The sequence below is a fragment of the Bactrocera latifrons genome, unplaced genomic scaffold (genome assembly GCF_001853355.1).
Source record: "Bactrocera latifrons isolate USDA-ARS-PBARC rearing strain unplaced genomic scaffold, ASM185335v1 scaffold_255, whole genome shotgun sequence".
NCBI lineage: Eukaryota > Metazoa > Arthropoda > Insecta > Diptera > Tephritidae > Bactrocera > Bactrocera latifrons.
Genome location: NW_017536130.1, coordinates 398,530 through 413,647, shown reverse-complemented (window position 1 = coordinate 413,647; position 15,118 = coordinate 398,530). Strand labels below are relative to the sequence as shown.

The following is a 15,118-nucleotide window of genomic DNA, read 5'->3' as shown; positions in this document are numbered from 1 at the left end:
TCTTCACGGAATTTGGCATGTACAAATTTCGATGCAGCCGAAGTTATGTTCTCCTTGTTTTTAATCWAATTTATTTATTTTTTCATTAAATACGTTAAACTTAAAACATATACAAAATTTTAAGACCTGGATTGCAAATTTTAAGCATCAGTTATTTAACAATATACGTATGCCTCGTTGTTTTTGATAATTATGCGCGATCACGGGTATTTGGCTAATTTCATTAATAAAATAATTTCATTAATTAACTACAATAATAAAAAAACGAAACGAATTTTAATTATGTGAGTCACGTTCCATTATCTCAAAAAATACTAAAAAACACACAAAAAATCGAAAAAATCGAAAAAACTTTCAAATAAACATTCGTGTATCCGCCAAAGATATAAACAAGACATTCGCAATTCATATTAAGTATCACTTTCGGCGCTATGAGTAGATTTTAGCCGAAACAATTGAAACTATTTATCTAAGCTAATAAGGCGTTCTATATTAAGAGAAGTGCGCAACAAAGAGCGTTTAACGGCAATTAAATAGCCGAACAAATTGCTTCCATTTTGCACTTAACCACAATTTTTTTAAATCTTTGAAACATCATAAACATACCTACACACACATACACGCGTGTTTAAATAGTTGAGAGTATTTGCAAGTTTTGGAAACRTTTTGAGCGCTAATAAGCTAATAAAATTTTAGTGTTTGCTCATACTCTGCCATATGTTAGCAAAAATTTGTTTCGTTTTACTTATATGTACATATACATAAATATTTGTTTATATGCGCGAAACACAGTTGAGTCAATAAAAATGGCATACGGAAAAATATATGTTGCTTAATGGGGTTCATGCTAGTCGTGTCGATGACTTTTTAATATTCACACCCGGCCAATGTAATGTTTAGTCTGACCCCCACCCCCCACCTGAAACCATGCATCTAGTATGCAYACTGCTGTGTGTTTGAAAATATGTGTGTTTTATATTTTGTATGTGACTAAAAGTGAGCGATTTTCGCTTGATTTTTCTTTTTTTTTCTTTTTTTTGACTGGTCGATGATTAACTGCCTGGCATTTTAAAAGCGAATATACTTTATTCTTTGTTGCTCAACATAACGTTTGTTGTCTTTTGCCTCAAAATAGCTTTGAGTCTCGCGCTCTTTATCGCTCAATTTCTTTCGATTAAATTTTTCTTAAAATCTGAGAACAGAAAAATTCTTCTTGTTCWGAAACTATTTTATTTGACGTGATATCTGCACGAATTTTAGCATGAATTATTGTCCCAAACAGTGTTACAATAAAAATATAGAACCGATTACTATATAATATAGTCGCTATACAAATTGATGCCTTGCTACTCCCGACCTTCACCCACCACTGAGTTTAGCAAACCACTAGCAAAACTTCCGTAAAGTGCACAGCACCACCAAAGCACTTAGCGTCAAAAACGTCTAGATAGTTCATGGCTCCACCACAAAAAAAAAAAACAAAAACCTGCGAGAGGACGATACTCGTAGTGTTGGACTTGTGACAAAACGCTACTTGAGGACATGGAAAATTTACACTTCCTCCAGGGTTGAAGAAGTGTATTAAGAACTACCTGAGCTGTYGGCAAACATCCGAGGTAAAAATTGTAAATTGTGAAGAATTAAACAAGGGGTTCCGCAGGCTGGTGTCCTCTCCTCGTTTCTGTTTAATTTCTACATTTCGCAACTCCCTCAACGACCAGAGCGAATTTCTATCATTTTGTATTCTCAGGAAATGCAATCGATAGTATGTGCTTTAAAGTAAACGGTCAATCCGTTCCAAACTTTCTTGCTTCTTCTCTGCAAGRAGTCTTATACTCTCCCACACTAAATCTGTAGCGACCATWTTCACGAACTGGACGAAGTTGGGTTTGGRCTTTAACACTAAAATTGATGACGTTAAATTGCGACTGTTAATAGTTGGGCAGACTGTGCTCCTTTACTCCCCATACGACCGCGACAATTGATAAAGAACAGAGCCGCTTCCAGGCAAGATACGAGACATGGCAATCGRCTGGCCGATCCTTAACTATGTCGCACCAATGCTGTAAAAACGGACGGGGAAATTTCACTCATGGCAGAACACTGCACTCAGGACTATAMCGGGATRCTTCTTGATGTCTCCTATCGAATATCTGCCAGTCAGGCAGGTATGCTTCCAGTTAATGTCCAGGAGCATAATGAACTTCTCTCCAAGCARATTCTGTTGAGGTGTTTTCGTAGAAACCATCCCAGCAGTTGCCTGCTTGAAGCGCAATCGTCCCCTAATAACATCTTTAACTACATCGACGGCATAAGACAATACGCCGACCAGACTTCGGACACAACTAACTGCAGRYATGCACTGACCGCCATTCACAGTGGAAGCATGAACACAATCACCGATTCCCCCTCAGTGAATGGCGTACTTGGAGTCAAACTACCACCGATTGCAGACRACGACTCGRCGGCCGCAATAATGGARAGTAAMTTTCSTTCKGGATACTGTAGCAGGTTAAACTCCTACTTAGCCAGAATCGAACTCTACATACCAAGTATATGTATGTCAGCATACAACGCGTCTGCGCATGACTCTAACCACCATCTCTTTGCAAGCCCAGCGAAATCTAAACATATGATAAACATCTCAATATGCTCCGACCCCGTCGAAACAGCGCGTTTCCTAGACCTAACGTTGTATGACCTCGATGAMAACTTATCTGAACCTTACCACCCTAACGGAGAYAAGATAACCGTTACAACAACAACAACAATTTACTTGTGATTACTATTTAATTTTTCGAAATAACGCATGGTTAATTRGTTTGTTTCATTTTAATTCTTATATTCATTCATTTATTATTTATATATTTTAAGTAAAAATTAATTAATAAATTTTCGACAATTTTAGTATAATTTTTCTGCCGTCATTTCAGACGCCGGGAGATCCCTCCAAGCTTAACCGGAAGGAGTCCTATAAGGCGCAACGCAAGAATTATCGTCGGGAAAAGAAACGTGTTGCGTCCGAATTGCTGAATTCGCTGCAGGATCCCACTGTGGTGGTGCTAGCTGATTGGCTTAAGGTAATTAGTGCGTTTGTGTGCGTATATGTGCATATTAATTGTTGCACACCTTGACTGTAACATGTGGTATTCTGCCTAAATCGATATTCACCAGGTGTGCTGTTATGACAAATTGTTTTCATTTTACTTTTGTTGCCGTTGTTGTTGCTGTGTACAAGTGTCAACACTATGTTATTTGTGCAGATAAAATAACTAATATACATAAGTGTAAGCAAATGGGCGCCACATATATGTATATACATACTCACACATATGTACCATGCGTATTGTATGTGCAAATACCGACATATATATATATAAATATATCTATTTATGTATGTGAGAGCAAATAGCATTTCACACAAAAATAACTAATTCTTACATAAATATGTTAAATATATTTAATATACTCGCTCTTGGCCATATAGCTACATACATACATACATAAGTAAATACATATTGCTAACAAGACCAATGCCAATCAATTATCGCTGATTATTTACTTTGGAATTTGTTGCAACACTTTTTTTTTATTATTTTTATAAAAGTACTGATAACAATGGTGAACCACCAAGGCAATGGCGTCACCTAATTAAGTTAGCGCCAAAAGTATAAATACGTAATTGCCTGCGCCCTAACTGCAAGAATTATGTATATAYACGCATACGTATGTATGTATGTATGTAAAAGTGTGTTTGTGGCTACACAAAGCATGTAGTAAATCTAATAATCCCATTTAAGTGATTTTTTGGGTGACTGATAGTCGTGACGCCATTTTATTCATACACATAGATGAGTACGCATCCTTATACATATGTACATTTGTATTACATCATCAATCTCCTCTATACATACATATATGTATACATAAGTGCCTATGACATATTTTTTGTACTATGCGCATTTGTGCAAATATCTTGCAGTGAAAKGAACTAGTTGTAAACTACCTTCGAAGTAATGGGTGATCAATTTTGAGCTTTCCTGCTTTTTTAAAGAACAGAAACTCACAGAAACTTCAAATTTAATAGGAATKTTTTATTATAATTCAAAGAAACATTATTTGGAATTTTTTTTGAAGATTATCTCTTTCAAATGTTGGCTGCGGCTCTGTCTCAGATGTTTCTTCCGTTGAGTCCAATTTTCGAAGACTCGTTCRAACATTTCGACTGGTAACTGGCAAATGACAGTATGATGTTTTGCTCCAAGGCCTGAAGCGAAAAGGCATTGTCCTCATAGACCTTAGAGTTTACAAATCCCCACAGAAAAAGTTCTAATGGTGTGACATCACACGATATTGGTGGCCAATCGACTGGCCCAAAACGTGAAATCATCTACTCACCGAAGTGTTCTCTCAATAAATGCAYTGATTGATGCGATGTGTGGGAAGTGCACACTGTGCACCAAATTTCGGCGAGCTCACGATAACAGTCGCCACTGACAATTAATCGGCATAATTTTTGAAGAAATGTGGACCGATGATTCCACTGGTCCATTAACCACACAACACACAACAAACCGTTTGTTTTTTCTGGGTGTAGTGGCAGCTCTTAAAAGYCTTCAGGTTTCTCTTCATTGAGCTAGAAAGGCGCATCAGCGCCGAACAAAGTTTGGCTCAAAAACGTCGGATCTTCTTGCAACTTTTCAAGAGTCCATAGTGTGAAGCGATGTCGCTTGGGAAGGTTGAGCAGTTCTTGCACAATCTATATTTTATGAGCTTTCAATTTAAGATCTTGACGTAAAATGCTCCAAGTCTATCGACTACGGCTGCTATATTTTCTAGTAGTCTATTCGTTCGAATATTTAACGAAATGTAAACTTTGTTCAGGCGTAAGTTTTTCCATGATGAAATGCAAAACAATATGGAACAAGAATATCATGACAGCTTGACACAATTCACGCGTGATCTGTCAAAAGAAGGCTCTTGAAAAAATTACCTCTACTTGGATCACCCGTTAGTATGTAATTCTAGCTAAATTCTCACCATTCCTCGAAATTACTTAAAACAAGAAAAAACGTTAACTTCGACTGCACCGAAGCTGTTATACTCTTCACACGTGCATGTCTTCTAGTTACTATGTGTTCAGTTTGTATGGAAGCTATATGCTATAGTAATCCGATCAGAACAATTTTTTCGGAAATTATGTTATTACCTTAAGCAGTAATCCATGTCAATTTTCGTGAAGATTCCACGTCAAATGCGAAAGTTTTCCATACAAGAACTTGATTCCGATCGTTCGGTTTGTATGAAAACTATATGCTATAGTTAACCGATCTGAACAATTTCTTCCAAAATTACATTACTTCAATAAACAMTAACTCATACCGTATAAAAAAGTACTACAACAAAAGTTTTGAAATGTGATAAAATGAAGTCTGAGAGTCTACTACTGTGAACCCATTTCTTATAAGCAAATAAGCATATAAAATATTAATTAGTTCATTGTTTTACTAGCTACTAACGAATATACTATATTTTTCTTGAAATTGACGTCGAATAAACATAAAATACACTGATATATATCCAGTATATTAACCGGAACATTAACGAAAACTCGCTTTATTACTCTACATATTATACTTGCACTTTGAACACAAAATGGTGCTGGAAAGTAATAATTTTCTGAAATTTGCACCTACAAACAACAAAACAACAACAACGAATAATAACTGTAACAGACTTATGTGCAAAGTACAATGTCTAGTAAAGCTTCAYCTAACAGCCGCCATAAAATAATTCTTGCTTGTTTTAATAATTGACRCTTTGAAATGACAGCCAAATAACTTGAACTTAATTAAATTAAAATATTAATTGGCACAAATTTCTTTCCTAATTAATAGGTACGTGGCACACTGAAGTCATGGACGAAGCTGTGGTGTGTTTTAAAGCCCGGCATGATGCTGCTCTACAAGAGTCCCAAGCTGAAGAGCAGCCATTGGGTGGGCACAATTATGCTGACCTCATGCCAGGTCATCGAGCGGCCRAGCAAGAAAGACGGCTTTTGCTTTAAGCTTTTCCACCCGCTGGAGCAGTCGATATGGGCGCCGCGTGGACCAGACAAGGAGACAATAGGTCTGATTAGTCATTTCACTTATGTTAATTAGGTTCTACAAATTGTATTTATTTTTTATTATCATGYAATATTAGAAATAATTATTAACGATTTTCAATATCAAAATTATGCTCAAATAATAATTATTAAACCGTTATATGCGCTAAACAGTTATAAATTTCACCTAAATTTTGCAGGCGCAGTCGTTCAACCCTTACCAACCGCTTACCTGATATTCCGCGCACCCAGTCAGGCGGCTGGTAAATGTTGGATGGATGCACTGGAGCTCTCCTTGCGCTGCTCGGCATTGCTTYTGCGTTCCAAYAGCAGTTTGGGCGCCGTGCAGGGCACCAGTGCCAGCGAYAATGCGCAGATATCRCATGAAACCCAGTGGTCGGAGGCGGATTACGAAAAGCATTTCAACGAACATGGTGAGTGTACGACTTAAATGACACCTCTTTGTTAGTGAATGTGCAACAAATTTCGCCTTTATGTAAGAGTGACATACGCCAGCTGACTTAGCATTGCTCCAAATACGTATACTATCTAAAAAAAAATATATATATGTGTATAAGAGACAGACGCATTGCTCCAAATACTGTCTCTTATACACATCTAGATGTGTATAAGAGACAGTATGTAAGGGGTGTAAGAGTGACATACGCCAGCTGACTTAGCATTGCTCCAAATACGTATACTATCTAAAAAAAAATATATATAAATAGTAAATTTTAGTGGAAGTGAAATCAATCGGTATATGTTAAGGTTAAGTGCGGCTATAAAGMAAATTTCCATATTTGTTAGATTATGAAGATATCTGACTTCATATATCAATCTTAACTAACTAAGAACAATTCACGAAATTTTTCATTTTGGCTATTTTGTGAGCTTTTTGAGCCATAAGYAATATACGAAGTTGGGCCGCGCGTATTTAATCTTGTTGCACATTCCATTTCACTACTAACCTATAAATTCGACAAGTTTTCTAAAAAATTTCTCACAAGACCCACATCCCGAACRCTTCTCACCGAGCGGTAGCATGCAGAAACAATATTCGCAGTATCTTATGGTGCCCGAATTGAGCAAATCGCACGCCAGTTCGGACACAAGTTTGACATCTCGTGCACAGACACCAATTTTGCAGCAACTGTACATGACAATGACCCATTGGGAGCGTGTTGTTGCCAATTCGGCGGAGAAAAACTTACGCAAACTACGCAAAGCCAAACATTTAGGCAAACGCGATTCATTCGAGGGCATGAGTTCAATGGGTGATCTCAGTGATGTTTCGAGTATTGACTTTCCATCCATGCTGGAAACACACCAATCGTTAAAATTGAAGGCACGTCGCCAAAATCAATTTATGAAATCGGCTTCGTTAGGCCCGATGGCACATGAGACATCGTCATCGATTGATTCGGTTGACGAAAATGCAGAGCTGCAGGCCAGATCAGGCGCATCCAGAGCCTTGAGCGCACCACCTTTTGTGCTCAACGTTAAGGGTTTGATCACAAYAATGTTTTTTGCTCGTTACACTATTAGTTCGTTTGCTAGTTGAGCGCAAATTTCAATAAATAAACTTAGACTTGTGGGTAGAAAGAGTAAAAGTTGCATACACGCAAGCGTTTCATATTCCTGCATTTCAGTTATCATATATGGATATATACATATGTACGCTAAATAATGCTCGACTAATTGTAAATACTTTTCAGCATTGCCATTTTATCAAGTATAATTCAATGCTAGGTATTTATTGTAAGGAATCCATACTGCACTTGTTCCTTATATGCGTTTCAAGGGTTTAGACGCAAATTTTAATAATTTTGGGAATTTATTACTGTGATCAACAAAGTCTTACTAGTTCATAATTTTATAATTCTTAATTTATTCTTCAAAATCTATGTCCTCTCCCTCAAAGTAATCCCCAGTGGCCTCAATGCACTTTTGTTAATGTTTTTTTCCAATCCTCGAACAGTTGTTAAAATCGATTTCCGGAATAGCTTTGTATGCGCGTAGTGATTCACAAGTAACGCGGAGCTATGTCAAGCGGAGCTGTGGTTGCGGCACGACAAACCAGTTGTCGGCCCATAATTCTTATATCTTTTTACGAATATCTTCGCTCAAACGATGCGTAACGTTCAAATTCTATTCCTTTTTGACAGTTTGGTCGTTTGGAAGGAATTCGGATGGCACCAGACCTCGATAATCGAAGAAACTGTGAACATAACAATGGTTTTTGACGACTTCGGTTCACCTTTGTTGGTTGTCGGGTCGTAAGCATATATCCAAGAYCCATCGCCAGTAATAATACGTTTCATGACAACTTCGTAGTAGGAAAGCATTGTTTCACAGTCAAAAAAATTGATTGATTTTGGATTTCCCTTTTCTTCCGATATTCCAAAGAYGCCAGTAAGATATCTGACTCTTAATCGTCKATTCTCAAGCTYCAAATCCTTTAATTTGATTGACTTATTGATCATCAGTTATGTTAATGACCGACCTAAGCGTGGTTCGTCATCAACGCGTTCTCGACCCTCTCTGCATAATTTGTACCAATCAAAAACTCATGAAATATTAACCAACATGAACTTTCAGTTGAAAATTTTAAATTCAGTCACTGCAAAAATTATTTTTTTTTTTTATCATTTCACACTAGTTCTGCACTTTAAGTGCTTCATGTCTATATAGAGTAATAAATTAAAGAAAAAAAGAAGAAAACAAGTAAATAATCGATTACTCCAATCGATTAAGTATATTACTCTAGTTTAGGACGGGATCAAATTTATAGATTTTGACATTCAAAAAAGATATTTAGTTAAAATTAAAAATCTCTACATATTCATCAAATTTCACCAGAACTGTATAAAAAATATTGAAAAGCACTTTGTAGCTGAAGTTGCTTGTCATTTGCCGAAATCAAATAAAATATAAAATATTTAGCATTTCAGCACAATTGTTGCATTTGAACTAAGGCGCATAATATACGCGTAGCAACTGATACATATATCGTAGAAAATGTGGCCGCCCATATTGTTCAGTAAACCTAATTATCCTGTTGCATTCCCTAATTAAAACAAACGTGTACTAATTTAGAATATCTTTTTATTTAACTTTACAACAGATCTTGATGGCGATAGCCAAAACGAAGGTGGGCCCGCAGCTATGTCAGGGGTCGATACTGAATCAGAATCAGAWCAAGAGGCTGTGGTCGAAGACGAAGAGCCGGAAACACCATATGTGCCACTCACCGAAGAGGAGTTCGGCTCTGTAAGTCCGTCACTAAAATATAGTCCCTTCTTAATGGCCGAAACGAAAAAACAACATTCTTTAACATAATGCTCTGTACATAACAGGTGGGTGAGCAGGTGGAGGAGCTCGCAGACGAGAACAAAAGCTTGATTTGGATTCTCGTTAAGCAAGTGCGGCCAGGCATGGATTTGAGTAAGGTYGTTTTGCCGACATTCATACTCGAGCCACGTTCATTTTTGGATAAGCTGTCCGATTCATATTATCATGCAGACATCTTGTCGAGGTGAGTGGCGTAACAAGCGAACGTCTTTGTGTGATAAATAAAAAATTGAACAAAAAATTTAAATTTATAATTTATTTATTAAAAGGGCTGTCACCGAAGACGATCCTTTTACGCGCATGAAGACCGTTGTACAATGGTATCTATCAGGTTTCTACAAAAAACCAAAAGGCTTAAAGAAGCCCTACAATCCCATATTGGGTGAAACGTTCCGTTGCTWTTGGGAGCACCCGAACGGTAGCCGTACATTCTACATTGCCGAACAAGTGTCACATCATCCACCAGTGTCGGCGTTTTATGTGACCAATCGCCAGGATGGTTTCTGCATCAGTTGCTCCATCTTGGCTAAATCGAAGTTCTATGGYAACAGCACATCAGCTGTACTGGAAGGCGTTGCCACACTCACKTTGCTACCWCGTGGTGAAACGTATACATTKAATACACCATATGCCCATTGTAAGGGCATACTTGTTGGTACACTGTCTATGGAGTTGGGCGGCAAAGTTAACATTGAGTGCGAGAACACCGGTTACAAGACGGAACTGGAATTCAAGCTGAAACCATTCCTGGGTGGTTCGGACTATACCAATTTAATTTCGGGTAAAATTAAGTTGGGCAAAGAGACCATGGCCACTATAAGTGGCCATTGGGATACCGAAATGACAATCAAAGAAGCTAAAACTGGCGAAGAAACCGTACTTTTTAAAGCGGATGCGGACACGAAACACAAGCGTCTGGTGCGCTATGTGGTACCGTTGGATGCTCAGCTACCAAACGAATCTGAGCGTTTATGGGAGAAAGTATCGCTAGCGATACGCAGCGACGATCAGGTTGGCGCCACCGAGGAGAAGACCGTGCTGGAGGAAGCGCAGCGCAACTCGGCAAAGGAGCGAAAAGCATTATCAATTGAATGGATGCCAGTACATTTCAACTTCGATCCCATAATTACACAGGTGAGTTCGCTAAGCAATGCTTGTAATTTATGTAAGTCGACAAAACAGTGTACAAAGCCGAAGCTTCTTTTGGGAGAAGTGATGAAATATTATAATCATGTATCAGTCATTATGAAGTTAAGCACTTGTTTAAAATTATAAAGGTAATGCAATAAAACTAAATTAATACTTCGGTGTGTTATGCAAAATTCCCAAAGTAGTTGTGTGTTTATAAGCAACTGTATATGTTTTCTGGACCTGCCAATTACGCAGAAGACCTTAGACAATTTAAGCTAAGCCATAACTGTTTTAAAAACTGTTTGTGTTGAATTTGTTTATTATTTGGTATCAATAATGTTAAATTTTATTTATTTTGATTTAATTTAGTTTGCTTTAGAAATTAGTGGATAATTGTTACATACATATTTTGTGTTCTATATTTTCAATAAATTTTTAATGTATTTTTAATCTAATAATTTCATAATTTTATAAATGTTAAGTATCAATAGTAAGTGTAGCAAATTTGACCCGGACTGAGAACAAAATTTTCGGTAGGATAATTTAGGCGGCAATTCTTTCAGTTAAAATAAAGCGAGTGGTACCAGCCGCGATCACTTGGCGCAAAAGACACGTCCGCCAACGATTGAGGTCGCAAGAAAGTTAAGTTCCGTGAGGCCGACCCAAGTAATTTTTTAAAACTAAAAAAAGTGCGGTTGTTCATAAAATAAAGTCGGGCGGGTTTCTTGATCAAGATGATTACGGGTAGATGCTCTGATTCAAGTGTTAGCACAGCTTGACAGGTTATATTATTTATCAGATTCCCGCAAGATGACGCAACCAGAGTCGCCTATTTGTTCCGCCGTGCAAAATCAAAAAATTCCTATGGGTCCGCGATCAATGCCAACAAGCATCAAGAGGGTACGGGGCAACCTTTGATCAAGCTGCTGCTCAGAAGATGACGAATTTACTTACTACTTACCGATTTAACCTGCGTTAGATCGCCGAAATAAAAGCTCCGGGTCGAATAAAATCCGAATCGATTCCGGTAACGTTGGACCAGCTGATTGGGAGTTTTATTACAAGTATTTACTATCGCTTTCAAAGTAGGATCTTTTCGAGCTAACGCTAGTATGCTAACCCTTATTTTATTTAACCACACACGTTTTATATACCTCGGTTGTGATAGCCTTCGGTGCCTTCAACCAATTTTAGTTGTTGTTGTTGTAATGCTTATCTAGTCCCCGTTAGGACGGCAAGTTTCAGATAAGTTGTAATCGAGGTGATCCAACGGAAGGCCCAGGAAATGTACTGTTTCGACTTGGTCGGACCATAGGGAGGGGTGTCAGATGTATAAGGTTAGATATTAGGATAGACATGCAAAGAAGGTGTTGGTGTCATAAGTAGGAGTTTACCCTGCGCAAGGGTCACACTCAAAGATGTCTGTGGTGSAAGGAGAATTCGTATGAGCGAAACTCTGGTTGAGTTCACGACCATCACTGAATACTTTGTGCTCTTTTGACTGTGTCAAATTGTCAGACAAACCTTACCGCGCCGTAAATAAACAGCTGTCAAATACCAAGGTCAACACGAACTTCAAAAAAGAAAAAAAAGATTGTAACAATTTGGAAGACATTTCCATCGATTCGATTTGTGCGATTACTTTAGTCCAGTCCGAGCCAAATTTGATCAAATGTTATTGTAACGTTGGTATGCATATAGTTGTAATATTTGTGTATATCTCGACTACAGTTTTGATCCATTGAATTCATAATTTCTTAACTCTTCACAGTGGGTGTATAATTACGCTGACTTGCGTCCGTGGGATCAACGCAACGATTTGAAGCAGTACGAAGCGAATTACAAAGTGCTCACGAAGACACGCCATCGGGCGCCAATGGTGCGTAACCCGAGCATCGTGACTGCCGATCCAATGCAGTTAATTAAATCATCTTCTCTATTGAAGGTAAAACATAAAAGCGTTTCGATTTTGGGTCTGCAACATGACGATGAAAAAACCGATTCGACTGGATCAAATCCGGATGTGAACAAGGAGCCACACCAGAAATCGAACAAATCAATACGAAAGTAAGTGGGAATTTGCATTTTTACTTTATACTTGAGAACTTTTTTTTTTATAAATAAATATTTTTTTAATTAAATTGAGTTTAATTTTTTAATAAATAAATAAATAAAAATTTTTCAGATTGGTATCAGCCATTGAAAAGATGAATCACACACTGGAGGAGCAAACGAAACAATTGCGTGTGATACAAACAAATTTGGAGCGAATCCACTATAATCCCAGACTAATGGCGCCGTCTACATCTACCGGCCGTTACGCCGACATTGTGCCGCGCACCGTGCCACAAACGGTGGTCATAAAATCAATGGTTTATGCATTCGTTGGCTTAGCAGCCTGCTTTGTAATGAAATGGATGTTTAAGTAAATCCAGCATCAACTCAGTTGAAGCGGTTAACGAATCAATAAGTTGAATTAGTTAGGTAAAACGCTTATTGTTCAAATATTCATTGATTTTGTTGTTGTTATCAGCGCAACAAGATCGTGTGCAATATGTTTCACACAAGTAAATATACAAACTACGTACTTACATCAAGCGATGTAACCGTAAATAATGCTTAAGTTACGGTTTTACAGTACACATTTGTACGCTAACTTTAAAATCGTCTTTAAAAAAAACATGTTACTATAGTATTACCTCAATTTGAATTATGTTAAGCTATTTTAAAAAACTTCCTTTGTAATTTTCGCGTTTAGGTCGTAAACTTCTCGAGACACACTTCACTGTATGCATATTGTTTTGTGTGCAGGCGATTTGAAATTATGTAACTACATATAATATAACTCCATTTTGTATTTGYATGAAAAGTGTAAAGAGCTGTGTATGTTGATAAGTGAGATAATAGTTTTATTTGAGCTTTAGTGTGAATAATTCGTTGAATTTTAAGCCATGTGTTACCTAGGCACCACTGAACAGTGGTTTATGCGGCACTGGTACCAGGTTGCGCATGAGATTAAGGGACACACTTATGAGTGTCGAAAAAAATAGCAATTACAAAAAAAAAAAATCCTAAAATCTTTTATACAAAATATTTATTTGAGGTTACGTTTGAAGAATACGAGTATACAACAAAGTTTTTGAAGAGAAAATTAAATATTTTTCGAGCTACACGTGTTATTCGACGGCGCTAGAAAAACTGCTGCAGCCTTCGTTCGTAAATGAAACAAAAAAATTATTCTGTACTTGAAGGTATTGTATGTACAATGATCTGCGGTCGAAAAAAAAACAAATTTCCACAAAATGTTTCGTTTTTAAAGTACAATTTTACCAAAATGTTTGGTATTTTTGSCCTGACAGAATATWATTTTTGATAAAAAAAAAATTTATRGGCCATTGTATGGAGAGCAGAATATGCCAAAAATTTGATTGAAATCATATTTAAATTTTTTTCTTCTTTACTAACATAGACATYGCTTACGCGGTTATATAGTATAATATTATTTCACACGAAAGGTGTCCCTTAAAAAATTCATTAAGRACTTGAACCTTGACAGTTTTCACTTCTTTACTACATAGTAGAGAAATTTAATTAGGCTACTGTGGAGGAATCTGCCGTAGAAATCTCTAGAATTTTTAGTGTCAAAATCTAACCTAGCTTTGACTTTGACACTAAAAATCCTGGAGATTTTTACGTGACTCCAAAATCGAACTGCTTGTGGTTCACCCAACTATTCACAYGTAATCGTTTCCTATTTTTTTTTGATAAGTTTTTAAAAGTTGTTTTGAGGTTAGTTGCTTTTAAAGCAGAAATCGGTAGGATTTTTAACTATAATTTAATTGTGTATTACAACCATTAATTGTAAACTCACTGTAAACATACCTAAGAAATTGTATTTCTTTATACACGAAGGCTTTTCAAAAGTTGTTTACATATAAATTCCTAAATTCCTTTATAAATACTACAAGTATATATGTATTTTTTATTTCAATTATTATTAATCATATATTAAGTTTAAAAGAAGAAGAAGCAGATGTTATTAGCTGTGTGTTGGATTTGKGGAAAAGCTGTTGTTCGTGTTAGCGAGATATTATGTAATTTAACTCGTATGTATTTTTATTATTACATGTATCGTGGTCGTGATCGTGATTGTGTCGTGATTTGTATCAACGAAGTAAGACATTTAAAATTTAAACAATTAATACATATTTATAACATATTGTTCTGATTATCGCACCAAGCATYGATGGTTACATTTAGAAAATAATAATATGTTTCTCTCTCTATAACTCTTTCGGTCACACAACACGCACTTGAAATTTTCCAAACAAATAAAAGCACCATGACAGGAATCACAACACAAATTCGCTTATTAGCCACGATTAGACTATAGAAATGATTGCAATTTACGCTAAATAAAATGTCTTCTGTTAAGAACATAACAAAGGGAGTAAGATGAAGATGATTATCTACATAAGTACACAAATGCTGTTAACATTTCAAGTCCAATAAACGAAACTCTATACTTTA

At 36.7% G+C, this 15,118-nt stretch overlaps 1 protein-coding gene across 2 annotated transcripts in view; it reads left to right on the top strand.

The window, feature by feature from the left end:
- The window catches only part of LOC108969522 (oxysterol-binding protein-related protein 8), a gene marked incomplete at its 5' end in the record, with an annotated part of 18,179 nt that extends 3,061 nt beyond the window's left edge, over positions 1-15,118 (top strand). Inside the window, 10 exon segments of one of the 2 annotated variants that reach the window (XM_018934280.1) lie at positions 2,934-3,080; positions 5,898-6,129; positions 6,307-6,540; positions 7,114-7,611; positions 9,231-9,376; positions 9,463-9,641; positions 9,727-10,591; positions 12,360-12,467; positions 12,534-12,655; positions 12,774-15,118. In XM_018934280.1, coding sequence (XP_018789825.1) covers positions 2,934-3,080; positions 5,898-6,129; positions 6,307-6,540; positions 7,114-7,611; positions 9,231-9,376; positions 9,463-9,641; positions 9,727-10,591; positions 12,360-12,467; positions 12,534-12,655; positions 12,774-13,017 — 2,775 coding nt within the window. 2 annotated transcript variants of the gene reach the window in all.